Source organism: Fringilla coelebs (assembly GCF_963513975.1).
Source record: "Fringilla coelebs genome assembly, chromosome: 6".
Taxonomy (NCBI): Eukaryota; Metazoa; Chordata; class Aves; order Passeriformes; family Fringillidae; genus Fringilla; species Fringilla coelebs.
The window spans coordinates 53,299,794-53,327,752 of record NC_140034.1 but is presented as its reverse complement, the minus strand read 5'-3'; the positions used below and the strand labels follow the sequence as shown (position 1 = coordinate 53,327,752).

General features: G+C 59.8%; 1 protein-coding gene across 6 annotated transcripts; it reads left to right on the top strand.

Moving 5' to 3' along the window:
* Positions 1-581: 581 nt before the first annotated feature.
* CTNND1 (catenin delta 1) lies at positions 582-27,959 on the top strand. 6 transcript variants are annotated; one of them, XM_084208152.1, is made up of 20 exons: positions 582-804; positions 14,046-14,164; positions 14,903-15,216; positions 16,229-16,300; positions 16,550-16,708; positions 16,904-17,436; positions 20,784-21,247; positions 21,341-21,524; positions 21,782-21,899; positions 22,197-22,350; positions 22,735-22,752; positions 22,995-23,063; positions 23,721-23,848; positions 23,966-24,116; positions 24,330-24,522; positions 24,613-24,727; positions 25,259-25,346; positions 25,683-25,730; positions 25,847-25,944; positions 26,355-27,959. In XM_084208152.1, exons 3-20 carry the CDS (start codon positions 15,022-15,024, stop codon positions 26,361-26,363), a joined length of 2,796 nt encoding a protein of 931 aa, XP_084064278.1. In that variant the 5' UTR covers positions 582-804; positions 14,046-14,164; positions 14,903-15,021; the 3' UTR covers positions 26,364-27,959. The 6 variants fall into 6 exon arrangements, with proteins under 6 accessions (XP_084064278.1, XP_084064277.1, XP_084064282.1 ...); XM_084208151.1 differs by having other exon boundaries at positions 26,352-27,959; XM_084208156.1 differs by lacking the exon at positions 26,355-27,959 and adding an exon at positions 26,092-26,314.

The window sequence follows — 27,959 nt, the reverse complement described above, 5'->3', positions numbered from 1 at the left end:
CGATGGGGTTGGCCCGGTGTTACTTCCTTGCCTTTCAGGGAAGGGGAAGCCTTCCACCATTGAGGATGAGCTGTGGCTGGGGCCCCAGCAGCATCTGCTCCCTAGAGCCAGAGGGGACCAGGTAACCTCCCGGGGACGTACTGCAGCCCATCCTGCCATGGAATCTTGCTCCTAGGCAAGTTTCACCCTGGACAGGGTAACCTGTTCTCCCGCCGCTCCAGAGGGACAGGCCGGAGGAGGTTCTACTCCGGGGGTGTCCCAGAGAGCCCCTTGCCAAAGCACGCCGGGGCACACCCGGACCTTGAGGAGGAGCTGGTCTGCTCCCGGGCGCCATGACCCCGAGGTGGAGCCCATCTGAGGGTAGACCCCGGTTTGGAGAATATGCACCGCTGGGGCACATTCCACCGGGATGGAGCACACGGAGAACACACCGTCCTCGGGACAGACGTCACCGGGACATCGGCCCCGGCCCCGCCCCGGTCCCGCCCGTCCTTGTCGCGGCTGCTGACGCCGGGGGCGGCCCTGCGCCCGCCCCGCCCCGCCCGCCGGACCAACTTCCATTTTAGGTGCGGGAGCGGCGCGGGCGCACGGCGGGACCCGACCGACCCCGCGCTCCGCACACACCGCCCCGCGCCGCCCGGCGGGACCCGGCCTGACCCGCGCCGCCACCGCACCGGGTGCCCGCCTCGCCTCTCGCCTCGCCGCAGCGGCGGGACCCGCGGAGCGGAGCGGGCCGGGCGGCCGTGCCGCCGCCGCGGGGCGGGACCGCCCCCCCTCGCCCGTCCGCCGAGGAGCCCGGCCACGGTGAGTGCCGATCGCGGCGTCCGTCCCGCCGCTCAGGGGGCAGAGGGGAGGGAGCAGAGCCGGTGCGGACCGGCGCCTGCCGGGCGCCGCACGCCCCCGCGGCGGCGGCGGGGCGGGACGGGACGGGCCGGTCCTCGCCCGGCGGGGCCGAGTCGGGGCTTGGCCCCTCTCTCCTGCCGGAGCCGGTCGGTACCGGGCCCCGGGAGTCCCGTCCTGCCCGGGAACCCGTGCCAGGCGCGGCCGCGCCCCGCGGGACCTGTGGGGCGACGGGGCCCGGCCCTGGCGGGGGCGCTGGAGGCGCCCGGGAGCCCGCGGGGAGCGACACAAAGGCGGCTGGGCCGGGCGGCTGCCCCGCTCCCCGCCCGGGGCCGCCGCCGCTCGCCCTGCCCGGAACAAAGGCGGCCCGTGTGCCAGCTTCCCGCGGCCGGCACCGGCGGGCCCCCCCCGCCCTCGGGCGGGGATCGGGTCCCTCCGCGGGGTCTTGGCCGGGGCATGGTCCGGTTCTCCGACTCTGCGTCCGGCCGCCCGGTTCGGCTCTGCCGGTCTGCGCTGGGGTTCCTCGCCCGGTGTGTCGTTCGCCTGCGCCTTTGTTCTGCCGGGGAAGGGGCCGGTGTGCCCGGGGGGGTCAAGTGTGCGGGTGGGGCTGCGGCTCCTCCTAATGGAATCGCTCTGAGCTTCAAAACAGCCCGACAGGCCCGTCCGCCCGAGCTCACAAGCGACACCGACGCGGTTCCCGAAGAGGCAGGACGGTGCCGGATCCGGCCTCGGGGGTCTGCTGAGCCGCCGGTTCGTTCTGAGTCTCCCTTGGTCACGCTGTCATTTAGCGACAGCCTGGCTGCCTCCCCCTTACCCAGCGCTCGTCGCGCCGTCCCCGGCATCACTTTGCCCTGCACGGTGGGCATTCCTGTGCCTCCTCAGAGCGTTTCAGAGGGGCGGCTTAGCTTGGGGTGAGAAAGTTTGGGTGCCTCTCAGTCATGAGGGCTGCTGGCATCTGCGAGCCATCCGCGGGTTTGCAGCAGGGAGGTGGGGCACCTCCGTTATGGCCCTGGGCTTTGGGTGAGGGAGCCTGGACAACAAAGCTTCCTCTGATTGTTGGAGAGAGGGGTGGACCTCCTGGAGTGCCTCCCTCTCTCTCCAAGGGCTCGGTGCCCTTGCCCTTCCAGGGAGCCAGTGACAATGGGGCTTGCAGGGCATTATCAGGGGGGCCTGGGCTGTCCTGTGACCAGCAGGAGCTGGAGGCTCCTCTCCCAGGGCTGTGGCACCCCTGCTTCTGTCCAGCTCCCGGTGAGCCGCAGAGACGCATCGGGGTTCAAGGAGCCTTGTGATGGTATTGAACTGCAGCTACCTGTAGTTTCACTGATGCCCTCCCTGCACTGCACAGGTGCTTTTGGACTTGACTGTCTGCGTCTTTGGTGTGGAGAATTGAGCTTGTCCTCAGCTTTGCAGGCGTGCTGAGATCCTGTAAGCTTCTGCTTGGAAGTTTCAACTTCCATGCCCTCTCTCCTGGCTGTGGGAAGGTGGGGTCAGCGGCTGGCTGATGACTCCCAGGCTCCAGCCTCTGCTGGGGCTCCTGCCAATGGAGCGGGGCTGTGTCCGCCAGGTCAGTGGCAACAGCCTAGCAGGAAAATTATTAGTCGTCTGCTCCATCCTGCTCCTAGGGCTTTCTTGAGGCGGGTTCTTTACCTGCTGGTGTTTGCTCATGCTCTGTCAACAGCATAAAGGCAGTTTTTAAGGATCTGCTCTTCCACTTGGCTGAGTTTGGCTGGATTCGTGAGTGTGCAGATGACTGTCCTTTGCCATGTGCAGCATTGCTGGAATCTCGTGTGGAACCTTCCTGGAAGCAGTGGGAGGATGAAAGTGCTCACTCAGTGGAGCATGCTGGGCTTGCCTGGGCTGCCGCAGAGGGGTGAGCCTCCTCCCTTCCGACGCAGAGGTCAGGGCCTGATCATTGTGGTTGAGGAGCCCTTGAGGCCATCCCTTCCCTAAAGATGGGCTGGGAGTCAGATGAATGGTCCAGCCCAGACCGCGGAGCCGGCGTCTGTCCCTGGATTGCCTCTCATTTTTTCCCTCCTCCAGCCTCTGGCACAGAGATAAGACCTTGGCCCATTGTATCTGCAGTGGAGGTGGCTTTAGGACACCCAGAAAATAATAGTGTGGCTTGGATCATGCCTGGAAGGCTGTTGGCTTCTCAAAATAGCTTACCAGTGTCTGTGGCCTTAGGGGGAAAGTGCTGGGTAAAGCTCTTGGTTTCCCTTCCCAACAACCCCTCAAAACTGTCTCTCATTTACTGCTGGCAGGGACAGAGCCCTTTCCCAAGACTGTGGTGATGCTGTCTCCAGGGAAGTACAGAGCTCTCGTGTCTCTGCAGCACCGTGGCTCTGTCCTGTCCCTGCCTCGCTGACGGGGAGAAGCGGAACCCAGAGCTGGTTTGGGTCAATAGAAGACAACAGGTGTTGCCTGGATGTGATGACAAAACCTGAACCTGGGCAATTCAGGCACTCCTCCGTGTGTGACACAGGGCTTGGCCAGCAGAGGAGGTTGTCCTCTGGCACGGAGCTCAGGAATGTGCCTCAGCGCTGGGCCGTCAGAATGGGGTTGGATTTACAGGCTCTCGACCAAAGTCCTCAAGTTCTCTGAGGTGGCCACAACCTTCTCTTTGCTGTATATCATCTGAGGAGGCTCGCTGGGGGAGGAAATGGTTTCTTAGAACCAGTTCTTGTGCTGGAAACCCCCAGCAGCAGGCTGATGAGTCTGTCCAGCTCCTGCCTGTCTTGTGCTTGTTGCTAATCCGCCTTCCTTCCCTCCAGGAAGACTGCTGGTGTTGGTTTGGCACAGGAGTGCCTGTCCCTCTGCCCTGTCTGGTGACTGCTGCCTGCGGGGCTTGACCTCTGGATTAATGTGCTCTGTTGTGTTCCCGTATGCCTTCAGCCTGTTGGGGGGCTTTGGGGTGGCATTGGGTGCGGTGTGATCCTCCTGTTTCCCTTTGCTTGTGGAGGAGGCAACTTTTCCCTGTGAGAAATACTGCTTCCTTGTGGCGGCCTGTGCAAGGAGGGGTGAGATGAGTTGGCTCTGCTGGGTGTGGGGGCAAACCAGTGACTAAGGAGCACAAGCTGCCAGGCATGGTGCCAGCATGGGCCAACCCTTAACAAGGGTGCCAGTCACCTTTGCTTTCGTCTGCTCTTCCCAGCCCGGAGCAGCTGCTGGTCGGAGGTTGGCAGTGGGACGTCTGCCATGGGTCCAAGTACGGACCTTGGACTGAGGTGGGAACAATTGGTCCCTGCTGCCCAGCCCTCCGTGCTGGCTCCTGCTTCCTTGAGGGAGATGTGCTTCCCTGCCAGGGCGTGCTCATAGGAGTGGTGGGTGCCCAGGAACTTGTGCCAATGTCCCTAACCTCATGCTGCAGGTCCCTGGTGACTTCGCACTGCAGAGCTCTTACCCACTGCAAGAATGCTTGTGCCAGTGCAGGCCTGAGGACCTGAGCCAGGCTTACCCTGTGTTTGATTTTAGCAGGTCTGTGCCCAGATATTTGTGCTGATGGAATGGGGAATTTCTGCTGTGGTACCAGTCTTGGTGGGGTGCTTGTCCAGGTGTGCCTAGCTTTCCAGTACAAACAGGGGAGGGTTCAGGCAAATTGGTGTAAGGGCCAAGCCCTGGGAAGAGCTCTTCTATAGCCTGGCCAGGGTGGTGGTGCTCTGGAAACATCTGCAGCTCCAGGGCTTGTATGAGATGCCCCTGGATGGGCTGGGGTTGGTGGCAGCAGTGTGCTGGGCTCCTCTGTGTGAGGGAGGAGCTGTTCCCGTACCTCCATCCTGGCCCTGACTGTTCCTGTTCCTCTGGGCGTTGGCCCTGGTCACAGCAAATGCTGCTCAAAGTTCGCTGGCCCTCCTGGGCGCACCCGAGCTGTACCTGCCATTGCTGGGTCCCTGAGGGCTGAGCTGTGGGCATGAGGCATGGGGAGAAAGCAGCTGGAGCGTGCAGGAGTGGGCAATGGGAGGGCAGCTCTCTCTTCTCCGCTTGTCTCACACAGCTTTTGCAGCTGTGAAAGCACCTCCTGCATAGGACAGTGGTTACCTAGGGGAGGGAGCAAGGTGGCTCCATTTGTGAGTTGGATGGCCTTGGACTGGATGAATATGGGGAACTGGTTCCCGCCCATCCAGAAGGAGGAAGGCGTCTCGCTGTCCCCAGACAATCCCTTTTCCTCTCAGCCCCATCTCGTGTGGCTCTGGGGCTGGTCTGTTCCGAGAAGAGCCCCTGGCTCTCAGTTGCTTCCCGGTGCTCCCGGCCCCGGCCCAGTCGGAAAGGGGAGGCGGTGGTGCTGGGCTGCATGTGGGTATCTGCTGTGGGTGGGAGGGAGTGTGTGGAACTGCAAAGACGAGTTTTTCCGACCTGGAAGGGTGGGTCACCGGGGGTGTTTGCATGCTGCTGGCAGGCCCCTTGCCCAGTGGAGTAACACATTCCTGCGAGCGTGTTGCTGCATGCAGGGCTGCTGCTTGCCATGCTTGGCTTGGCTGTGGGCAGGCTGGCTTGCTCCAGGGGGAGAGATGTTGTCCCCCTCCTGCTCACTGGGGTCTGAGGGGGAGGAGGTGGAGAGCCCAGGGTATTTCTGGGAGAAATCCTCTCTGATGTGGGGGGCCTGCTTCTCCAGGTTGGCTTTGTGCCATCCTTACTCTCTCTTCTCTTTTTGGCTGCTTTTACCTCCAGAGCACACTGATATGGCAGAGCCACCTGCTCTCCCCTGATCTTTGCCCAGTGTCTGTCCCCAGCAGCTGGCTGCAGTGGAAAACCATTCACTTCCCTTCTCCTTTTGGCAGCAAGAGGAGCCTCCCTGTGAAGGGCAGGTGGATGGGCCTGCAGAGCAAAGCTCTGGCAGCAATGGGAGCTCTGAGGGGGCTCATGCTTGGCTTCCCAGGGTGTCCTGTCCTGCCTTCAGGAGTCTTGGGGAGTCAGTGTCAGGGAGCTCTGAGGGAGTTGTGCAGACAAGGAGATGAGGTGTGTGAGGGAGGCTGGAGAGCTGGCTTAGGGGGCACCTGCTGTGCTGGGGTTGTGGTGTTGGTGCTGCCGTAGCTGTGCAGGTGATCAACCCATCTCGGGGGCATGGCGGGCACAGCCAGAGCCTTGAGGGTTGGAAAACATCTTCCACCCTCTCATCATAGGATGCTCCAAGTCCAGGACAGGAATGTGATAGCACTATGTGTGAGGAACCCTTGGATGTGTTCCCTGGAGGCAGACTGCTTCCAGCAAGCTGGAAGGCCAGGCATCTGGTCTCCTGGTTAAGCCATGCTGACATACTGGCTGGCTCAGCTGGCTGAGGCTGGGCTGGTGGTGGTGCCTATGCCTGGCATTCCCAGCCTGGTTTCAGATCTTCTGCATGCAGGCCAGGGGCAGTGGGGAGTGGCCCTTGGCAGGACGTCGTGTTTAGAAACTTGCAGGAAAGGGAAGCCACGATGTCATCTCCCGTCTGACCAGGAAGCGCAGGTTTCCTTCCCTTTGGCTCGCACAGGAGCCTGGGAAGGTGCTTCTCAGTGAGAGAGTTGGGGGTGCAAACAATTTGGGCAGGGGGCTGGGTAGGATGGAGTCCTGCCAGCCTGCTGTCCTGTTTGTCCCTTGCTGTTCTGTGTGGGCGCTGACTCCTGCTAGCCTGTGTGTGCACCTTGCGGGGCCTTGGAGTGCTCTGGGGGACTTGCTGTCACCCTTCTGCAGCACCCCTTTCCCCATCTCCAGCCATGACTCACTCCCTGGCTCCTGCCTGATGCTTCTCCAGTGGCTTTCCTTCACCCATTCATTACTGCTCTTGGCAGAGCCCTCGGAGCCATCTCCAGCAGAAGCTGGGTACCTGATGAGGTCATGCCGAGCCGGGGCGTTCAGCCCAGCCCCGCGTGGTTTGTGCTCTGAGTCAGCCCGTGGCCGCCCTACCTGCTCGGGGAGTCCAGGCTGGCTGGGGCAAGGGGGGGGCAGGGGGTCCCACTCCTGGGCCGCTCCCTCAGGCCGGCTTGTCTTAATCTCGGCAATTCCCTCCTGGCCACTCCTTCACCAAATGCTACTTCACCTGTTTGCTCAGTGTGGGGAGGGGAGGGTGTCTCCTCTGGAAGAGGGAAGGGTTCCCTGTGTGCCTCAGGGGTGCCTGGGTACCGTTTGGGTGGGGAGACCCCAGGGGGGGTTGCTGGGAAGGCTGGGGGGCCCTGTCTCCCACCCCTCTCCCTACTCCTGATCGCGGTTCTTTGGTGACTTGCTGGAAAGACAGATAGTGCTGACTGCTCCCAGTGGTGCAGGTCCTGTGCTGGTGCCAGTGAGATTCCCCTTTGCTTCCAGGCCCTGCTGCTTTGTCCACTGGTTGGAGCAGGGTTTGGAAGCCAGGACCGGTTCCTGGGGCTGCAGGTGTGGGACAGGAAATGATCTCAAGTGACTTCCTTGGGAAGAGGGCTGTGGAAAGGGCTGTATGCCTGGGAAGGGTCCCAGATCCATGTGTCTGGATGCTGGGCTGGCACAGGTAGCTGCAGGTGCTTGTGCCTGTGGCCTGATGAAGGGAGGCTGCCCCTAATCCTGCTAGGAATGCTGGCCACCAGACTGATCCCTCTCTGCTTGGGCACAGCCAGCAGCACTTGTGAGCTCTGGAGTAGCTCATGTGCCCCTGGGATGGGGAGCTAGAGAGAGCAGTTTCCTCCATCTGCCGTGCCCTCGGCTTGGGCAGGCAGCCTCGGGTCTCACTGAGGGGACTTTGCTCCCTGGACTCTGCCAATATGGCCCTTATCTCTGGTGTGTTTGTTTTCCCTGCGGGAGAGAGGCAGCTGAATGGGAAAGTTGAGCCCAGCAGAGGGTGGGGGGACGGGTGAAGGGCAGGGACATTGGCATGGCTGGAGCCTGGGGGGCCGTGTTGACCTTCAGCTCAGCACCAATGTCCACTGAGCCTTGTGGCCGTGGGGACAGCTCATATCCCCTGTCGAGGTGGCCGCTGTTCGCTGGGTGGAGCAGGGGGCTGCCCTGCAGTCCCCCTGCTCACCTGCTCGCCTCGGGTCGCGGTGGCAGACCCGGGGGCTGCTGCCTCCCCTTGCCCGGGAGCCGCTGGGTGAAGCAGGAGCCCACTGGCTTGCCGGAGCGTGGCCTGCCCCGGGAATGCTCTGGCCCCATTCCCAGAATCCGGCGCTGGGTGTTTGTTTGCTGCTGCGCCCCCGAGGTCTGGTGCTACTGTGACAGGAAGCGGGGACGCCGGGGGGAGGGAGGCCGGCCGCCGGCTGGGGATGTGCCTGTGAAATCCCTTTGTCCCTGCCGAGCGCTCAGCTGCGAATTCCCACAGCGAGGAGAGAGCCGCCTTTGTGCTGCTGCAGGGCTCCCAACATGTGAATCTCCTGGGCCTGGGGGTGTGAGCCGTGGGGCTGGTGCTGAGAGGTGGAAGGGACCCTGCTTGCTACTGTCGTCAGGGTGGGGACCCTCGCAGCAGTGCCCCGTGACAGCAGGGCTGCTGAGGTGTCCGTGGGCAGTTGGATGCAGCAGGATGTTGCTGGCAGGAAGGCTCTGGCCCTGTGGCCATCCCGCTTGGGGGCTGTGTATGGACAGAGTCTCCACCTGGAGCCCAGCAGCTTGGCTGCCCTCCTGTGCCCCTCTCCTCCCTGCAAATGCCGATGTTAGTTCATCTCCCTTCCTCTTGCCATCCAGCCGGTGCAGAGGGTCCGCAGCTTCCCGGCTCTCCTGGAGGGAAGGAGCTCCTGGCATGCTGTGTCCTGGGCTGAGGGGGCTGCTCAGAGGGGGACGAGTGGCCCCCGGCATGCCTGGGAGGACAGCTGCCCCACCACAGGATTGCTGGCATTCCAGCAGAACAATCCCAGCTCTCCACAGCCGACCCTGCACTGCTCCGTGCTTGGCTGCCTTACTCTGCGCCCTGCTGGGGTGGCACCGGTCCGGTGACCTCGGCGCAGCCAGGGACGGATCCCTTCCCCAGGGGATTGCCTGTGTTTCGCAACCGTCGGCTGTGTCCAGACCCGTCCCGCAGACCCGATGGGTATCTCCGCTCTCAGTCCCCTGCCCTGGCTGAGGGAACGACCCATGCTCCTGCTTCCTCCCCTCCAGCCCCACCCTGTCCTTATCTCTCCCTCCTCATCCTGCTCCCTGGCTGCCGGCCCGCTCCCTTATAAGGTGCGATCTGCGCCCGACTTGCATCTCCAGGTGACTCCCCTCTCCTAAGGGAGGCTTTCCCAACCCATCCCGGCTACGTGGCCATCATCCCTGGCACTGGGGGCGGCAGGTGAGGTAGGCCAGGTGGCGATCCCGCTGCCAGTCCAACCAGTTGGGTGTGAAGGGCGGAGGAGGAACGGCTCCCTGCCTGTCCCTGCCCGCGGCGCCACTCCTGGGTGTTCACCCGCCGGGCTCCTGCCGTGACCGGCACCTGGGGCACGGCTGCCCCCGGGGAAGGTGTGGCTGGGCTGGAGCAGGCAGGCGCCCAAGGCGGTGTCCAACCCGCTGCTGGAGCAGCCCTTTCCTGTCCACCTGCCACCCTGCCCGAAGTCCACTGTGCTCTGTGACCTGCCAGGAGGAAGAGCCCTCCTGGGGGCCAGGGCGGCAGCTGGAGCCCAGGGGCAGGAGGTAGGGATGCCTCTCCCCTCATGTAAGCTCTAGCAGGGCCAGCATAGCCTGGGGAGTTGGGAGCAGGGGGCCTCACTCAACCTGGCAGCAAAGATTGTAACCCTGGGCAGGGGTCCCTCAAGGGTGGGCTGCTCTGAGGTGATGGCTGTAGACACATTCCTGCCTCTGGGGTTGGGAGAGAAACAGCCAAAACTCTTCACCTGCTCAGGAATATGGCATCTACTGCCCACCATCAGCTGTCCTGCTTTCCCCAATGGCCTGAGGGCCATGGGTGTTTTGAGCTGGACATAGGAGCAGGTGAGCCTGGGCCTGTGGTCTCCCCTCCCATGCTGCTTCAGCCAGGCTGAGGTCTGAGGGTTGATGTGTGTGCCTGGACCCTGTGCTTGGCATGGGGAAAGATGCCAAGGATGCTGGCTCATTTATTTTTTAGGTAATTGAGACTGACCAGAAGCCTGTAGTGAATTAGCAGGGCTGTGAGCCCGTGCAGAGCAAGTGCACTGCAAGCGCTCGGACAATTGCAGGCTTGAATTATTGATGGAGTTTCTGTGTATCCTAAGTGCATCATGATAGGCAGCTGGAACCAGGAGAATTTGTTGCTTCCTCTCTCTCTCTTGGATGGGATCTGGTGCTGAGAGCTTTCAGAGAATGGGCAGCCACCTGGCTCTCCTCAGGGCCCTCAGGCTGAGAGAGAAAGGCCAGTTATTGAAGTGGAGCTGGGGGCTGTGTTGCAGAATTCCTCAGGATCCTTGGTCAGCCTGGCAGGTGGGTCTGGCCCAGGAGCCTCACAGGGGGCTCAGCCAGCCTGGATGAGGGGCTGTGTCCGTCCTGACTCTGGAGCTGGAGAAGGGCTTTCCTAGTGCTTCATGGTGTGGGGGGCTGCCAAGGGTGTCTGGCCATGGTGACAAACCTCGCCATGTGCTGGACAGGTGTCTGGGGGTCACAAACAAGCAGTGAAGCTGTGTGAAGGGCTGGGACGTGGCAGACAGAGCTGATGCAGCTCTGTTCCCCCTCCCTGGTGGCAGCAGGATGATGGCAGTGAGCACCTGGTGTGTCCCTTAGCAGGGTGCTGGGGCAGGGATGATGATGTGGCAGAGGAGATTCTGACTTTGTGGGTGCTTGGGTTGGACTTTGCCCAAAGTGTTCTGTGCTGAGGCAGCAGCCTTAGCTCCAGGGATCCCAAGACCTTTGGGTGACAGCTCTCCAGGGACTCAGGGCATGGAGCAGGGCTGGAGCATGTTGCTGGAAGAATCCATGTAGAGGACTGTGCCAGAGATCCCCTGTGCTGCAGGGGTGCTGCCTGTCAACCTTCCAGTCTGAGTCTTATCTGCCGGATCTTGTCCATTTTCCCTGGCCTACGAAATACAATTCCTTATCTGCTGGCTCGGTCTGGGCCCTGGGGTTAATCTTTCTGTGGCAGACTCCAGAAAAACACTCCTGGTCAGGAGCTTTCAAGGCCTGGACTCCATCCTCTGGCAGAGGAGAGTGCAGGTGAACTCTAGATGGATATGTCTGTGGTTTGGCCCTGGCAATTTATTTTTCCAGGCAAAGGATTTATTCTGTGGCAAGGCCCTTCTGCTGGAGAAGCTGGGTTGAGAGGTTTTGGAAGAACCTGCTGTGTCACAGCTAGCTGCAGCAGAAGAGCTGTGGAGGGTTCAGGGTTTGGGGTGCCTGTCTGACTGTATCCAAGCCTTTATCCAGATAGGAAAATTGTGGTGGGGAAGTTCCATGCACACAGGTGGGCTGGGAGCTGCTTCCTGGTCAGCAAGGGGCTCTGCTCCCCAGTTTCTGTGACATCTCTCCAGTGGACCCACTCTGGATTTGGGACCTGTGGGCACAGCACAGGGTGGGGTTGGTGCCAGGAAGTTGGGAGATAAGGCCAGGGGGATTTAGGTGTGAAACTGCCCGGGTCACTGCATTGTTTCCTGAGGTCCCCTCCTACTGATTGCTGGGGGGACAGAGAGGGTTCTGGCCCTGGGGTGAAGCTGCTCAGGGTGTGCTTTGCCCTTAGGCTTTTTGGTTTGCCCTGAACTGAGCCCGCTGAAATATTTTTGGCTTGCTGGGGTTTTTAAGTAACGGGTGTGTCAGCAAGTGCCTCTCTCATGATGAAAAGGCTTTCATGAGCCATCCTCAGAGCCGGTCAGGGTCTGGCTCTGAAGAATGCTCTGTAGTTGGATCTTCAGAGGCTGGGGGGGAGGAGGAGGGGAATGGGTGCAAAGCGATCCCTGGAATTTCACCCTTGCGGGTTCCTGTGTACTTGGCTTTGCACTGTCACGAGTAGCTCGCTGGCTGGAGGGAGCAGGATGCATAGCTGAGCTCTCCCCTTCCTGCCCTCCCTGTCTCATTCCAGAGATGGCCACTGAGTGCCCCGGACAGCATTGGGATGTATCAAGGGCCCCTATCCCTGAATGTGGGGCAGGTTCCTCACAGCTGGGGGGGTACAGGGCCAAGTTTAAGGTTTATGTGCCAAACTCAGGGGATGGCTGTGCTCCAGCCGGGATGGTGCTGGCTGTGTCTGTGGAGACAGCTCTTGCTGACCTCTCTGGACCTGGCACTGCCGCTCTGTAATTAGTCTTTAATCCCAGATCGATGAAGACAATGGCTGGAACAAGAGTAGAGGGAGCTGGTCTTTCCTGGTGGTGGAGGAAAACTGGGAGAGACCCTGTTCTGCTGGCGCTTCTTGCCCATCATGGAGCTGTGTCCAGTGCTCAGGGCAGGAATGACAGCTGTGTAGGTAGCGCAGCCCCTTGGCACTGAGTCTCTCTGTTTAACATGGCCTGATCCTGCTGGGAGACCCTCAGGTGGCCCCTCCTTGAGCATCCACCGGAGCCGGAGGGTGCGGGACCTGTCCTGTTCCTTCCCTTGCTGTTGTGTTTACTCCCTGTGGAAGGGACGGGAAGGAAACAGCCTCACAGCTGCTCTGGCCCCTTATCTGGGGCCCTAACAGCCCTGCAGCTTTCATTGTTAGTGTCCATGTTTCCCAGCCCCATTCCCAGGGAATGTGCAGAGGTGGGGATTTAGGGCTGGGGTGTTCCTGTGGGCCCTGCCAGGTAGCCATGTTGGGACCAAGGGGGCTCCTGTATCTTCTGTCCATGCTTCCCACAGGTCCAGACCCTGCTAGTCTACACTTGCTGCAGGCATGATCCTCTTCATGAGACCAGACCAGCCAAGTCTCTCCTTGCACTCAGGGAGGCTCTGCCCCCCTGTGCCCTAAAAATCTGCCTCTTCTGCATTGGGACAGTTGAGGGCTGGCCAGGGAGCACAGCTGCTTTGACAAGGCCATGTTGTGGAGGATTGCTTCTCCGCTGTTCCCCTCTTTTAAAGGGTTTGCTGAAATACCACTCTGGAAACAATCCCAGCAAGCCAGGAGGACTGCTTGCTGGGATTTTGGATGCTGCAGTTGCATAGGGTGTCTGGGGTGGTAGGACTGCTCTGTGTCCTGCTGGACAAGACTGGGATGTGGCAAGGATCCGCTCCCCTTTGATCAGGGAGTCCTGGAAAGGCTGAGGATCTGTGCCCCTGCATAAAGTGGGTGGTAGCCCACCAGAGATAGGGAATGTTAGTCATGGATGAGAGTTGGGATGTATCAGCACTGTTCTGGGAGGCACCAACCCTCTCCTTTAGAGAATCCTGCAAATCCACAGGGCGGGGGAGCAGCAAGGAAGGGTCAGAGCCATCCCTGCATTTCCATACAAGGCTCGGGGAGCTGATCTATTGGAAAAACCTCAGGGAGTACCTGTTGCAAGGTGGGAGGGGTGGAAAGCTGTGTGCATGAGCCGGGAGCCATGTCTGGGAGCCTCCAAAAGCTTGCTTGGGCTCTGGAGAGTGGTGGGCTGCGTTCTCCCTGGGGTAGGTGTTCCCCTGCTGGGGCACCACGTGGGCACAAGTAGAGCAACTGGATTTTTTTATTGATGAAGGCAGATGACAGAGTGGCAATGACCAGATGGTGGAACATGCTGTGGGTGCCCTCCAAAGCACTTGGAAAGCATCCACCCTGCATGGCTGGGCTCCGTTGCAGCAGTGCCACCGTGGCTGACACGCGCCTGCACCCGAGGGAGGCTTTGGGGAGCAGAGCCACAGGAGGAGTGGGGAGGGGTTTGACACATCAGAAGACTTTACTGAGCTGCTGTGCACCAGCATATGCTGCAGGATGGGTCTGGAGGTGGCTGCAGGAGGGGGTGGGAACAGGGATGCTGCCTGCATGAGCTCTCAGCCCCGGGTCGTCCTTATCGGCCCTCTGGGGCGGTGGCACCGGGGAGGGGAGTGGGCAGAGCCGCTGTTGGAGACCGTGGGAAAGCAGCCTCTGTGCTGCCTGCCCGGCTCGAGCGAGTCCCCACATGCCTGCCATGACTGCACAGCTTTGGGAAAACCTCTCGGGCTTGCAGGGACTCGGCAGGGCTGTGCGGGAGGGGTGGAGGGCTGAGCCCTGGCCACTCCTCTCCGCCTCTGCCGTTTCTCCCGTCGGTGGGAACAATGAGGGCTGCTGGAGTCTCCGTGGAGCTTGGGGGGCTGTTATGGGAGCAACGCTGCATTTGCCACCCCACCAGCCCTTCCAGACCCATCCCTCAGAGGGGAGGGGGTGGGAGAGAGGCGCCAGTTTCCGTGCCCACCCTACCTCCTGTTTAGGGCTTCTTGAGTGTGATTTTGACCTGCTCCCGCTGTCCCTGCAGCTCTCTTCCCTCCTGCTTCCTCACTGTGGTGGCTGGGCTGTTTCTCCCATGACTCTCTGCGTCTAGACCTGGCTGTCCTGTGCCTTTGCCAATCAAACCTGAGCTTCCTCTTCTGACAGGTCTGTATGGAAGAATATTGCTTTTCTGTACCAAAATGTTGATTATGGCTCACTTTCTGTTCTCCTTTGCGTGGGGGTGTTGGAGGGGTCCCGGCCAAAGCCCATCCCCAGGTCTGTGAGGATCCTTGGAGGGAGAGGCCTGGTGGATACCTGGAGGGTGGTGAGTTTTGGCAGCAGTCAAAGGGGCTCATGTGATCCCCCTAAAGGGTTCATTCCATCCTCTTTCCTGGCTCGGAAGGAGCTGTGGAGCCAGGGCTGTCTCCCCATCTCTTACTGTACTAGGGAGGAGGGAGCAGATAAGTAGAATGGCCCTCTCCCTCCCCGCTTCCCCAGAGGAAGCAGTAGGATGTGGGTCACTTGTCATTCTTCAGGAGTGTCCCCTGCCCCACTCCAGGGACATGCCCTCCCCTCCTGCACTGTCTCCCTGCAGCTTTTCCTTGCCCGTGAAGTGTTCCCTCAGCCCACAGCAGCTCTTCTGAACCTGGCTCAGCCCAAGCTGTTTGCTGTGCTGGGGGGACCTTCCGTTCCCACAGTGCCACTTTTCCAAGCTTTAGTGCTGGAGAAGTTTGCATCTGAGTCCTGCTCCAGGACCCTCTTGCCAACTCTCTGGTGATGGGTGGGAGCGGGTGTTAATGCCATAAGATTTTTTTTTTTCCTGTTCTGAAAATCTGTCTTAATGAAATCAGTCTCTTCTGACCGCTCTTCTCTCCTCCTTTCCTCCCCCAAAATCATGTGCAGTGAAGAGAGGGGCTCCTGCCCTTCTGGCTCATTTTTCCCACCCTCACCTTGACACCAAGCCGCCTCTGCTTGTGCCTCCCCGTGCCCCCCGCCCTGCCCACCCTGGGCACCTGTCACCCATGGACGACTCGGAAGTGGAGTCGACCGCCAGCATCCTTGCCTCTGTCAAGGAGCAGGAGGCACAGTTCGAGAAGCTGACCCGGGCCCTGGAGGAGGAACGGCGCCATGTCTCAGCCCAGCTGGAGCGAGTCCGGGTCTCCCCACAGGACGCCGGCCCGGGCTTGGCCAACGGCACGCTCACTCGGCGGCACCAGGTAAAACACCCCCTTGCCAGAGGGGCGTGCACAGGCTTCTGGAGCCCCCAGAGCTGCCTCCCCTCAGCCCTCCTTGGATACGGGAGGTGGAGGAGGGCCTGGCTGTTCTTGTGGCACTGGTGTACTGGAGTCGGTCTGGGGGCGTGCAGACCTCCCTTGGCAGACAGAGGCTTCAGGAGAGGAGGTGCCAGTCTGGAGGGTCTTGCTGCCAGGTCGGCTCTGCTCTGGTTTTGGGAAGGTCAGAGGTTGGCTGTGCTCAGTTCCAGGGCATCTCTGCCCCTCATCCCTCTTGGCTGCTTGGAGGGCAGCCGAAATGCTGAGGCTGGGGTGTGCGTCTCCCTCTGTGTGTGACAAAGGGCAAATCCCTGGACTCTCTCTGTCCCTACATGGCCAAACCAGGGTTGGGAGAGATCTTCTCTACAGGGCTGGAAATGTGGTTTCATTTGCCTTGCCTTGAGGCGTCTCCTCACTTTGTCAGGCTCAGTCTTGGAGAGGGGTGTTTGGAAGGCTGGTGCATGGTGGTGTGCAGGAGCCAGGTGCCTTTCTGGCTGTGGAAGGTGGTGGTGCCAGGAGGGATCTGTGGGGCAGGGCAGGGTAGACAGAGGAAGAGTTCAAGTGTCAAACAGCACCACCCTGTGATTGCCCACTGTGCGGTTCTCTCAGGCCTGGGGGGGCCCTCTGGGGTCACTGGTGACTCCTGAGTCAGGAGACGTGGAAGTTGTCCAGGGCCCTGCCAGGGAGCAGGGAAGGGTTGTGGCCATTCCATCAGGAGCGTGCGGGAAAGCTGGTTTTTCGGGCTGTCTCTGACTCTTGTCCAGGCTGACCTAGAGGAGATTTGCTGCATGTGGCACAGACCCCTGTGGAGGGTGTTCCTCTGCTGGGGGCTGCTGTGGGGTGCATGGTGGGTGTCTCTGTCAGATGCATGAGATGGGCTGCTCAGGCCCTGCAGGGAAGTAAGGATGGGCATAGGAGATCAGCGTAGTAATGGGCCTGCTGCCCTGCTGTGTTTCAGAACGGACGTTTCCTGGGCGATGCTGACCTGGAAAGGCAAAAATATTCAGATCTGAAGCTCAACGGGCCACAGGTAGGGGGAGCTCAGCCCTCTGGCTGTGGGCAGCCTGCTTGCTGTGGGAAGGTGCAGGACCGTGCCCCAGTGCCCCCATTCTAACTGGGAGAGGGTGATTTGGGCTCCTTGTGTGGCCACCCTGCGTTAGAGGTACCTTCTTCCAAAAGGTGTCAAGGCTCCCTGTGAAGAAAGATCTCTCATCTAGCTGATGCCAGGAAGGCCCAGATTGGTGACAGGGACTGACTGCCTGTCACTTTCTCCCCTCAGGACCACAGCCACCTCTTGTACAGCACAATCCCCAGGATGCAGGACCCAGGCCAGATCGTGGAGGAGACGTACACCATGGAGGAGGACCCGGAAGGGGCCATGTCGGTCGTGTCTGTGGAGACATCAGATGATGGGACAACTCGGCGTACGGAGACCACGGTACGGGCCTGGGGACACCATGGAGGGACAGGGCATGGTGAGGGACCCTGATGGCTGGGTGCTCTGCCGTCAGCTGACACAGGGTGTGAAATGTACCTGAAGTCAAGTGCGGGGCTGGAAGAGGAATTTGGGAACGCAGGGGCCTGGTGGGTTTCCTGATGTGAGCATGCCTCGCATGTGTGTCACCCCTTGCAGGTGAAGAAAGTGGTGAAGACTGTGACCACCCGGACGGTGCAGCAGGTGCCGGTGGGGCCTGACGGGCTGCCTTTGGAAACGTCCCCTGTCACCAGCAACTACGTCCAGACCATGGACAGGAACTTCCGCAAGAACGGCAACGGGGGCCCCGGCAGCTACCTGGGCCAGGCGGGCACGGCCACCCTCCCTCGCAACTACCACTACCCCGACGGCTACGGCCGCCCCTACGAGGACGGGTACCCGGGCAGCGACCACAGCTACGGCAGCCTGTCCCGTGTCACCCGCATCGACGAGCGCTACCGCCCCTCCATAGACACCTACCGGGCCCCCAGCCGCCAGGACATCTACGGCCCCCAGCCCCAGGTGCGTGTTGGGGGCAGCAACATGGACCTCAACCATTTCCACCCCGAGCCCTACGGCCTAGAGGATGACCAGCGCAGCGTGGGTTTCGAAGACGTGGACTACGGGCTCATGTCTGACTATGGCACGGCCAGGAGGGCGGGCACCCCGTCTGATGCTCGGCGGCGGCTCAGGTATGTGGCCGGAGTCTCTGGGGTGCTCTGGGGCCCTTGAACTTTACCATCCTTGGAGGAAGGAGGACCATGGACACAGCACTGTGAGCTGAGTCACACGCGGCTCACACAGGAGAAAACTTGCATCCGCTTCTAATTGTCTGCTTAATTGGTGGTTAAACCTGGGTGCTAATTGAGCTAGTCGTCCTGCAGCCAGGAGTTCCAGTGGGCAGCTGGATGTAGCTCCAGGCCCTTCGCTCTGTGCCACCAGGGCTGTGTGTGCCCCAGTGTGGCACATTCCTCTGGGAGCGGTGCCTGTGTGGGTTGTGTGTCGGGAGCAGCTGCAGTCCCATGATTGTGCTCTCCCTGAGCCAAGAGCAGCCCCGGGAAGGGGAGCTTAGCCCAGGCTGGGGTGAGCAGGGCTCAGTTCCTGCACAGCCCGACCCTGCTGCAGGGCAGGGCGGGAGAAGCTGCTCAACCTGTTTGGCAGCAGCAGCAGCTTCTCCCCCTTGTGTGTCTGTGGTGATGGCTGCTCCTCCACCTTGCCTGGGCTATGCTGCCCTCAGAGGCCAAAGCAGGGTCCTGGTGCTCCCTCCTGCCTTGCCAGGCATTCAGGATGTCACCTGCCTGAGGCCATGACTCCTGCCCCTTGGTCTGCACAAGCGCTGCTTCCTGCTTTGCTTCTGGCTGGGCTGTCAGCAGGGCGTTGGGCAGGTGCTGGGGGATGGCTCTGGGGTGGTGAGGTAGCATGGAGCAAGGGGCTGAAACAGAGTCCTGGAGATGGAGAAGGGACTGTGCCAGCACCTCCTGAGTGCCCTGGAGTGGGCCCAGGCAGACAGGTGAGGCTTAGCACAGGCGGCCTAAGATCCTGGGACATAAAACAGAGACAACAGGGAGAGACCTGGGGGAAAGGAGGCTCTTGGCAGCCCCTGTGGAGATCTGCCTGATCCAGGTGCATACTAGAAATCCATGCTAGCTGTTGGAGGGACTGAAGAAGCAGCTTTGTCTGTCCTTGTGGCTGGTGCCAGCACGAGTGCTTCTGGGCTGTGGTGAACCAGTTGGGGCAGTTGCTCACCCAGATGGATTTGCTCGGCCTCCTTGCTTTGTGCAACTTGTGCCGGCTGGAGGAGGGCAGGCAGGGCTGCTCCAGGCTTCTTCCTCCTTGGGCAGCCCAGGATAAGCCAGTGTTGGCAGTTTTGAGCACATGGCCATCAGGGAGCATCTTGGGCAGAAGGCATTACACAAGTGTGTCCAACCCCTGGCTGCTTGTCCAGACAGAGACTCTGGCTTGTGTACTTTCCCTGGGCTGTGTCCTGGGTGGCCTTTGAGACCGTGAGCCCTCTCTGCTGCACAGGAAGGTGTCTGTGCTCCTGCTTCTCCATGTCCTGGAGGAAGGAGGTTACAGGAGTCAAGTGCAGGAACTGCAGCCGGGTGGGAGACTGTGACTGTGTTCGCAGGCGTCTTAGGATGAGGGAAGAGACGAGAAAGTTGACTCTATGTTCAGAAGGCTTGGTTTATTATTTTATGATATATATATTATGTTAAAAACTATACTAAAAGAATAGAAGGAAGGATTTCATCAGAAGGCTTAGCTAAGAATAAAAAAGGAATCGATAACAAAGGTTCAGACTGACTGAAACACTCTAAGACAGGTGGATTGTGATTAGCTATTAATTAGAAACAACTAAATGAGACCAGTTACAGATCCACCTGTTGCATTCCACAGCAGCAAACAATCATTGTTTACATTTTGTTCTTGAGGCCTCTCAGCTTCTCAAGAGGAAAAATCCTAAAGGAAGGATATTTCATAAAACATGTCGGTGACAGGAGACTGGGGTATGTGGGTCATGTAGAGGGAGAAGGTAAGCTCTGTTGGAGTTGCAGGAATGGCTCAGGGTATGAAAGATGGGTTGGTGGGCCCCTGAGCCAGCTCTCCCTCTTCCCGAGCAGAGTGATAAAGATCACAGCAATGTGTGGAATCCATGTGCTGTTGAACTTGGCTTGTCCCCCACCTTCTCAGTTACTGTCCCCACTGGCTGCCCAGCTCACAGGAATGGGAACAGGGAGAGCAGCGTCCCTCGCCTCAGAGATGTTTGTCTTGAGCAGGAGCCTGGCTGTTAAGGACTTCCTTTGGGAGGCAGCTCGCCAGGCACGCGGAGCCGAAGGAGCGCCTCGAGCCATGGGATGCTGTGCGTGCTGGCTGCCACCAGCTGCAGAGAGCTCCGGCCCCTGCTCTGGGGCTCTTGTCAGAGCTCCCTCTCTGCAGGGAAGGAGGGAAGGGGGTCCTTCCCATTCACTGCCAGCCCCATCTTGTCTGGAGGGGATCCTGCACCTCAGGAGATGGGATCCTCTGCAATTGCAGGGTGGGATCCAGCACCACAGTGGGCTGGGAGTGCCCTTTTGGGGAGTCTTGGCACAGGACTGGGATCAGCTGCCAGCCATGTTGGAAAGTGTCGGTGGCTGTGTCTCACTCCAGCCTTGTGCTGCTGCTCCTCGGCACCTCTGAGCAGCCAGGCATGGGTCATGTCCCCGCTGGGGCCTGCTGGAAGCCAGCCTGGCAGCCTGCTACCACACCACGGCTGTTCGACAGTGCCTGGGGTTGTGTGACTGTGGAAGTGACTCTGAAGCTGGTGGCTTGGGCAAGTCCTTTACCAGAGGCTGTAGGAAGGAAAATTATGGCAGCAGCAGGACCTTGCCAACATCCTTGTCAGGATACTCAGGGGCAGGAGCTGCCTGCGCCTGATCCAGGAGCTCCAGAGGTGGATGAGCAGCCCCTGGGGTGTGAGCTGGAGTGGAGATACAAGCCTCTCCTTGGGTCTTGCTTGAATGTCCTCCATGCCCTGGCACAGCGGGGATGACTGAGCTGTCCCCTCCCATCCTTTTCTGCTGTAAATCTACTGGATTCCTCTGCCTGGGTGGGTGAAGGATTGTAGTGCCAGTGACTGCAAAAATCGGAGAATCTGGGATTTGAGAGGTGTATGTTCTGGGGGTGGGAAATGTTACTTTGGCATGCGGGGCAGTAGTTACACTTTAAACTTTTATGTGCTTCTTTGGGCTCATTCCCAGTGCTGCCAGTCTGTAGATGAACTGTTCCTGGCCAGGGCAGGGTCTGGGACCATGGCTCTTCCCCTGGCCTGCCCTGGAGCCATGAGGTTGATCCCTGAAACCTGTGTGGCTCTTGGTGCCCAACTCGGCCTGTCCCCAGGGCAGCAGCACACCTTGTCTATGGGGCTGGCCCCAGCACCGGCTCCTGCTTCTGCAGGGGTCAGAGACCAAGATCCAGCTTCATCCCTTCTGGTGGGCTGGAAGGGGCACTTCCCGTCCCAGGTCCAGGATTGTGCTCAGATGCCCTCTGCCCTCTCTCCTAGGAGTTATGAAGACATGCTGGTGGATGAAGTGGCCCCCGACCGGTACTACTGGGCCCCGCTGGCCCAGCACGAGCGGGGCAGCCTGGCCAGCCTGGACAGCCTGCGGAAAGGCGGCCCAGCCCCGGGGAACTGGCGCCAGCCAGAGCTGCCAGAGGTCATAGCCATGCTGAGCTTCCGGCTGGACGCCGTCAAGTCCAACGCAGCCGCCTACCTGCAGCACCTGTGCTACCGCAACGACAAGGTGAAGACGGAGGTGCGCCGGCTGAAGGGCATCCCCGTGCTCGTGGGGCTGCTGGATCACCCCAAGAAGGAGGTGCACTACGGCGCCTGTGGAGCTCTCAAGAACATCTCCTTCGGCAAGGACCAGGATAACAAGATCGCCATCAAGAACTGCGACGGGGTGCCCGCGCTGGTGCGCCTGCTGCGCAAGGCCCATGATCTGGACCTCACCGAGGTCATCACAGGTAGTGGCTCCAGGGAGGGCAGGACAGGCTGGCCCCTGGGGTGGGGTCTGTGGTCAGGGGCGAAGTGCTCACATTACACTTACGGCCTTGCAGGGACGCTGTGGAACCTGTCCTCGCACGACTCCATCAAGATGGCCATCGTGGATCACGCACTACATGCCCTGACCGATGAGGTGGTCATTCCCCGCTCTGGCTGGGAGCGGGAGCCCAACGAGGATTCCAAACCCCGCCATATAGAGTGGGAGTCGGTGCTCACCAACACCGCTGGCTGCCTTAGGTATGGACCTGGCAGAGCACTGGCCTGGGTTTGGGCTGCCGCACTCCTTCTGGGCTGTTCCTGGCACTTTCCGAGTACTGTGGAGCAGCTGCTCTCATAAGACAGCTGCTGGTGGTGCAGGCCTTGAGTTTGGAGGCGTTTACCCTTAGTGAGGGGAGCTACAGGAGCAGTTTTCTCTCTTGAGCTGTGTGGGGTGTGGGCTGTCCCTCGCCTGCCCTCAGCTGTCTCTCCCATGAGGGTTCTCTTCTGCCTGCCAGGAATGTGAGCTCGGAGCGGAGCGAGGCCCGTCGGAAGCTGCGGGAATGTGACGGGTTGGTGGACGCCCTGATCTACATTGTGCAGTCCGAGATTGGACAGAAGGACTCGGACAGCAAGGTACCACAGTGGGAGCAGTGTTGGGAAAGGGAGAGTGTGCGTGGGGTGCACCTGGCACTCTTGGACCAGGAGGTGTCTGGCACTCAGCCTGCAGTTTGGGTTGGAATGTTGGCCCTCCAACAGGGGCCTGATTGTGTCGCTCATCCCCACACCACTGGCACCTGACTCAGGGCTTCCTGATCAGCCTGGATAAGGCCTGGCTTGAATTTTCCTTGAGCTTTGAGCTGAAAGCTGGGCCAGGCCTTCACTCAGTGCTGCTGCCTGTCTCTGAGTCAGACACTCTGGTTCTCTCCCCAGCTGGTGGAGAACTGTGTGTGCCTGCTGAGGAACCTGTCCTACCAAGTCCACCGTGAGATCCCCCATGCCGAGCGCTACCAGGAGACGCCCCTTGTCCCTGCCAACAACGCCGGGCCCCACAATGCCAGCTGCTTCGGGGCCAAGAAGGGCAAAGGTTCGTGTGCCAGCAGCAGGGAAGGGAGGGAGGGGAACAGAGACAGGTGTTGAGGGTGGTCTGGGGTCTTTGTGCTCATACTCAGGCATCTTGTGTGAAGCCTGAAGGGCAGCTTTCTCTGGAAGTGCAGTGATCCTTGCTTCCCTGGCTCTGGGAGCTGTTGCTTGGCTTGCCCAAAGCATTTGACACAAGCTGTGGTGGGTGTCTGTGGTGGTGGGATGGTGACAGGTACATGTCCACTAATTCCACGCCTTCCCTTTTCTCCTGTGTTGCCCCTTCCCCTTCCCTTTGCTTTCTTGCCAAATGATCTGCCCCATGACGCTGTCGGCACTTCTCTCCTCCTGCCTCCCTTCTCTCCTGTCCTTCTCTCCGCCTCACCAATAGACGAGTGGTTCTCCAGAGGTGAGTGCGCTCTTGGTTTTACTTTTTCCATGGTTTAATTGGGTGCTTTCTCCAGCTCTCTTTGTCTCCCCAGCTGGGCACATTCTGCCTGCAGTGTGGCTAAAGCCCCCGGTGTCCCCTCCTGTGACACGCTGGTTGCTTGGCTTCAGCTCACCTCTGGGCTTGTTCCTGCAAGTGCCAAAGAGCTGTTGGGCTGAGGCAGGTGGGGAGGAGTCTCACACCTCTCCACTTGCCCTTCAAAGGTAAAAAGCTCCCAGAAGACCCTGGTGCCGACACAGTGGATTTTCCCAAAAGAACAACTCCAGCCAAAGGTATGCTCCTTGAGTGTTTATGCAGGACCTGGGTGTCAGGGCAGCTTTTGCTACAGCAGCCTGGGAGATGAGCAAGTGAGAGGAGCTGTTTCCCATTGAAGTAAGCCTCTCCAGTGGCCAGAAGTTGGGTTTGGATCAGGAATGCCCAAGGCCCTGTTAAAACTTGGGCTCTGCAAGTACTTGTGAGGATCTTGTGTATGGATGAGGTCAGCGCTGCCTCAGGACAGGCTTCAGAGGGAAATACTGCCCCAGGGGCTGAGGGACAGCACAGTGACACAGCCCTCTGTGGTGGTCTCAGACTTGCCAGCACAGTTGCCCTCTTGCCTGCTCTTCACTCCTGGGCATGAAGAACAGGCATGAGTTAAAGCTAAAATTTCTGTCTTAAATTGTTCCCCAGCCATGAAAATGAGGAAGGGTCATTCCCAGAAGCCTCTGGGGACAAGTGTCTCACTGCATGTGAATTACAGCCCCATAACAAGCAGTGCCTGAGGTTTCTAGTACCCTGGGGCAGCCTGGCCCTCTCTGTACCAAGGATCCCACCCCCCGGGAGCCTGGGTGGAAGCTTCCAGCTTTGTCTGCCCAGCAGTGCCCCTTTGGATTGGGCAGATGCTAGCAGAGCCCTTGGATAAAGCCTTCCTACCCATGTCCTCCTGGCAGGCTATGAGCTCCTCTTCCAGCCAGAAGTGGTGCGGATATACATCTCCCTCCTGAAGGAAAGCAAGACTCCAGCCATCCTGGAGGCTTCAGCAGGAGCCATCCAGAACCTGTGCGCTGGCAGCTGGACGGTGAGTGCCCACGGAGCTGGCGGTGTGACAGGGAAGGGGAGCTGGGAACACCACCCGTGGGGCTGGCAGCGGTGTCCCCAGCCCCGGGTGACACGGTGGCCCTGTGCCTCCCCGCAGTATGGCCGGTACATCCGCTCAGCCCTGCGCCAGGAGAAAGGGCTCTCCGCCATTGCCGACCTCCTGACCCACGACAGCGAGCGCGTGGTGAAAGCGGCGTCCGGGGCCCTGCGCAACCTGGCCGTGGACCTGCGCAACAAGGAGCTCATTGGTGAGGATGGCACGCTCCCTGTGTCCATGCAGGCTAGGCAGGAGCTTCCTCCTTCTCCTCTTGGCTCCTGGGGAAGTGTGTGGGCACAGCATCAGCCCAGCCTCTGTCTGCTGAGCTCCACAGAGAGAGAACAGCAAAATGGGTCACCTGTCAGTGGTTTTCCCTTCAGTCCTGTTCCCTGCTTGCTCACTCCCAGCTCTTTATCCTTCCCAGGCAAACATGCCATCCCCAACCTAGTGAAGAACCTGCCTGGAGGCCAGCAGTCCCCTGCCAAAAATCTCTCTGAGGACACAGTGGTGTCAATCCTCAACACCATCAATGAAGTGATCGTGGACAACCTCGAAGCGGCCAAAAAGCTCCGGGAAACACAGGGGATTGAGAAGCTTGTGCTGATCAACAAATCTGGGTAGGCTCTGCTCAAGAGATGATGCCGGGGGTGGAGAGGAGCTTCACTTTCTCTGGGTTTCCAAACATCTCTTCCTTCACCTCTTTCTAGGAACCGCTCAGAGAGAGAAGTCCGGGCAGCCGCCCTCGTCTTGCAGACAGTCTGGGGCTACAAGGAGCTGCGGAAGCCCCTTGAGAAGGAAGGCTGGAAGAAGTCAGATTTCCAGGTGTGGGGATGCTGTGTGGTGGCCAGGGTGGTAGGTGGGATCCTGCAGTAGGGAGAAGGGTGTTCATGGAGCTTGGCAGTACTGGCCTGCAGCTCTTCACCTTGCTGCTGGCACTGGGCACCCTCGGAGGTGTCCCTGTGCTGTTTTTCAGCCACTGGCCCGCAGGAAGTCTCTGCTAGGAACACTCTGTAAAGTGTCATGCCCTGTGTCCCACATGAGCATGAGGCAGGAATTTTGTCACTTTAAGTGCTGCTGTGGCAGTGTTGAAGAGCAGGGTTCTCACAGGCTGTTTCCTTCCCAAAAGCAGGGATTGCCCTTGCTGTTGCAGGGCCAGGCACCGCCCCAGTCCAGGCAGGCTCCCCCACTCTGATGGGGGTGCGGTGTGGGCTTCAGCACCTTCCGCTTTGGGCCCCCCACTCAAGGGCTGTGGGAGGGTTCCTGCGTTTGTGCTGGTGCTGGAGGGTTGGAATGTGCTGATGAGGAAGGATCCTCTGGGTCCAGGATCTGAGTGATCACTGTCTGTTGCTGTAGGTGAACTTGAGCAATGCCTCTCGGACCCAGGGAGGCAACTCCTTTGATGACAGCACCTTGCCTCTCATTGACAGGAACCAAAAAACAGGTATGTGCTTGCCTTCAGCACCTGTGCCTGCCGTCATCCCTCTACCTTGTGGGTACTTGGGGCAGCTGGCGTTTGTCGCCTCCCTTGCTCTTCAGCTTTGGCTTCCCTGGCAGCCTCAGCTGCTTACACAGGGCTGTTAGTATGGGTCTTAGGTGGCTTTTCTGGCTATAAGGGCCATCAGTTTGGGCCTTAGATGGCTTCTTGGGGCTGGCACTGTAGGTCCTTGGGTCACAGAGGTGCAGCTGGGCCTGGTCTCCCCCAGCTGGGGTAGGAAGCAATTCCTCTACAGCTCCTGGCTGCAGGAACTGTTCCTGATGTGCTCTCCTGTACTTGTAGACAAGAAATCCTCCCGGGAGGAGATCCAGATGAGCAACATGGGACCAGGTAGGAGAGGGACTCCCTCACTATGTGGGGTGCAGGGCAGAATGCACATCTGTGGGGGTGGTGCAGCCCCTCATGGAGGTGACACAACTGACTGGCTGTTCCCTCTCCTGCTCCAGACAACTATTCCACACTCAACGAGAGGGACCACAGCAGGACGCTGGACCGATCCGGTGACCTCGGGGAGATGGATCCGGTGAAGGCAGCGCCGTTGATGGTGAGCAGCTCCCTTTAACTTGGGAACAGTGGGGTGGATGGGTGCAGGAAATGCCACATCACTGTCCTGTCTGGCAGAGAGGAGAGCTGGGCTCCCGCAACTAACACCCCCCCTGCCATGGCCCCTACTAACCGCATGTGTCTGCAGCAGGAGGAGGGGCAAGAGTCGCAGCCTGAGGTAGAGGAGGAGAAGGAGGAAGATGCTGCTGTGCCCTCCCCTGTGTTGGTATGTCCCACGGTGACTTGCCCAATCTGACAGTGGTGACAGATCCTGCTGTGCTCTTAGGGGTGCTTGGCCAGCCAAATCCTGCTCCAATCACTGCTGCTGTAATCACTGGTGCTGTGATCCTGCCTCCGCCCTCACTCCCAGTTCAGCCTTAACACCTGTCCCCCTCTCTCTCTCCACAGCAGAAGATCTAGCTGGCCTCCCTGCCTCTGCTCCATTTGGGTTGATAATATATTATATATATAAATATGTAACTCTTCATGGTGGAATGGACCGACTTTTACCTTGTCTTACTGTTGGAATTTTGCTGGACTCTCTGTGCCAACCATCCAGCCAAACGCCTGGACCGGGTCCCCAGGGCAGCCCGGGCCATTCGGTCTCCTCCGGGCTGCTGCACCTCCCTGTTCTGGGACACCACCACTGAGAACTCCTCCTCCCGTCCTCCACCACCTCCTTCCTCCTGAGAGTAAAACCTTCCTGCCCGACTCTGCCGGATCAGCCGGCACGGATGCTGCACAAGGACTCGGATCTCTGCCTTGACCAGGAGCTGCCTTCTCTCCCACGCCTTCCCCCTGCTCCGAGGTGTCTTGCAGGGACAGGGACTGGGACCTCACTCGCCGCCGCCTTGTTTTTGGTTTGGTTTTGTTGCCTATAGGATATATTTTTTCGTGTGGGATCACTCTTCAACCAGCGCCATTGGGACAGCAGGAGCATCCCTCCTCCCTGAGGGCTGCAGGACCAGAGTCCAGGGGCCGGAGGCACAGGGGCCAGGGGAAGGAAAACCAGCAATAATGTCTCTTGCTTTGCTCTAGATGAGGCTTTGGGGGCATGGGAAGGGAGATCCAGCTCTGGATCCTGCAGAGGGGTCTGGATGGGGCCCTGGCTCCCACCCAGTGCCTGTGTGAGGAGAATCCTTCTGTGAGGAAGGAGGTCAGTGCTGGGGCATGGGCCAGGGTCCCCATGGAGGGAGGAGATGCAGCAGGGTTTTGGGGAGAGCAGGCGGCTCAGGGCGCACTGTGCCGGGCACCTGGAGCCGGGATCCCGCGACGCTGCCCCGCTGACTTTATCTTGACACGTGCCTTTCTTTTGCCACTGTGAAATAGCTCTTTGAATCGTACTGTCCAGCTGCTTCCCTGGGAAAGGGGAGTTTCCTGGCCTTCCGGCAGGGCTGAGCTCTTCCCTTCCCCACTGGGAGCCTTACCTGTCTGCAGTGGGGCTGGGAGCCTCTTCTGGGGGGAGCCCAACCCCCCTGCCCTCGCTGAGAGGGTGCGGGGTGCTCATCTGCATCCTGGCCTGGGCTGCCACGGGAGTTGGGATGTGCTCCTCCTCCTCCTCCTCTGGCTGTGGTGCTGGGGCACATCCATGTGCTGTGATCTTTTGGGGGGCCCTGGGGCTCCCTGTGCAACTGGAAGCCTCTGTAGGAGGCTGCAAACTGGAGCAGAAGCCCTCCTAGCCCGGGGCTTCCCCCGGGTGGGCTCTCGGGGCACGGGGAGGTGGCGGGGCAGAGCTGGTGCCTTGCCTCCTGCCTCACTTCCCCCGCAGCTCTGGCTGGGCCTGCCCTGCTTCCAGCCCCACCTCAGCTCAGTTGGGTTTTGTTCTGGGGTCTAACTCTTCTCTTTTCCTTTAAATATGTAAAACACTAATTCCTTTTTTAATTTTTAATTCCAAATGAACCAAAAAAACAGCCTCCCCCTTCTCTCCTCCTTGGCCCTGGTGGGGAGGGGGGCCAAGGAGGTGGGGAGGGGGAAGCGCCAAGCCGTTCCTTGTCTGATTCCTGTGCACACTCTTGT

Excerpts from the sequence above, each read along its gene's own strand:
- CTNND1 (XM_084208156.1), top strand. The coding sequence starts at position 15,022 with ATGGACGACTCGGAAGTGGAGTCGACCGCCAGCATCCTTGCCTCTGTC. Across the intron at positions 21,525-21,781 it reads AACACCGCTGGCTGCCTTAG|GAATGTGAGCTCGGAGCGGA; the intron begins GTATGGACCTGG and ends TCTGCCTGCCAG. Across the intron at positions 21,900-22,196 it reads AGAAGGACTCGGACAGCAAG|CTGGTGGAGAACTGTGTGTG; the intron begins GTACCACAGTGG and ends TTCTCTCCCCAG.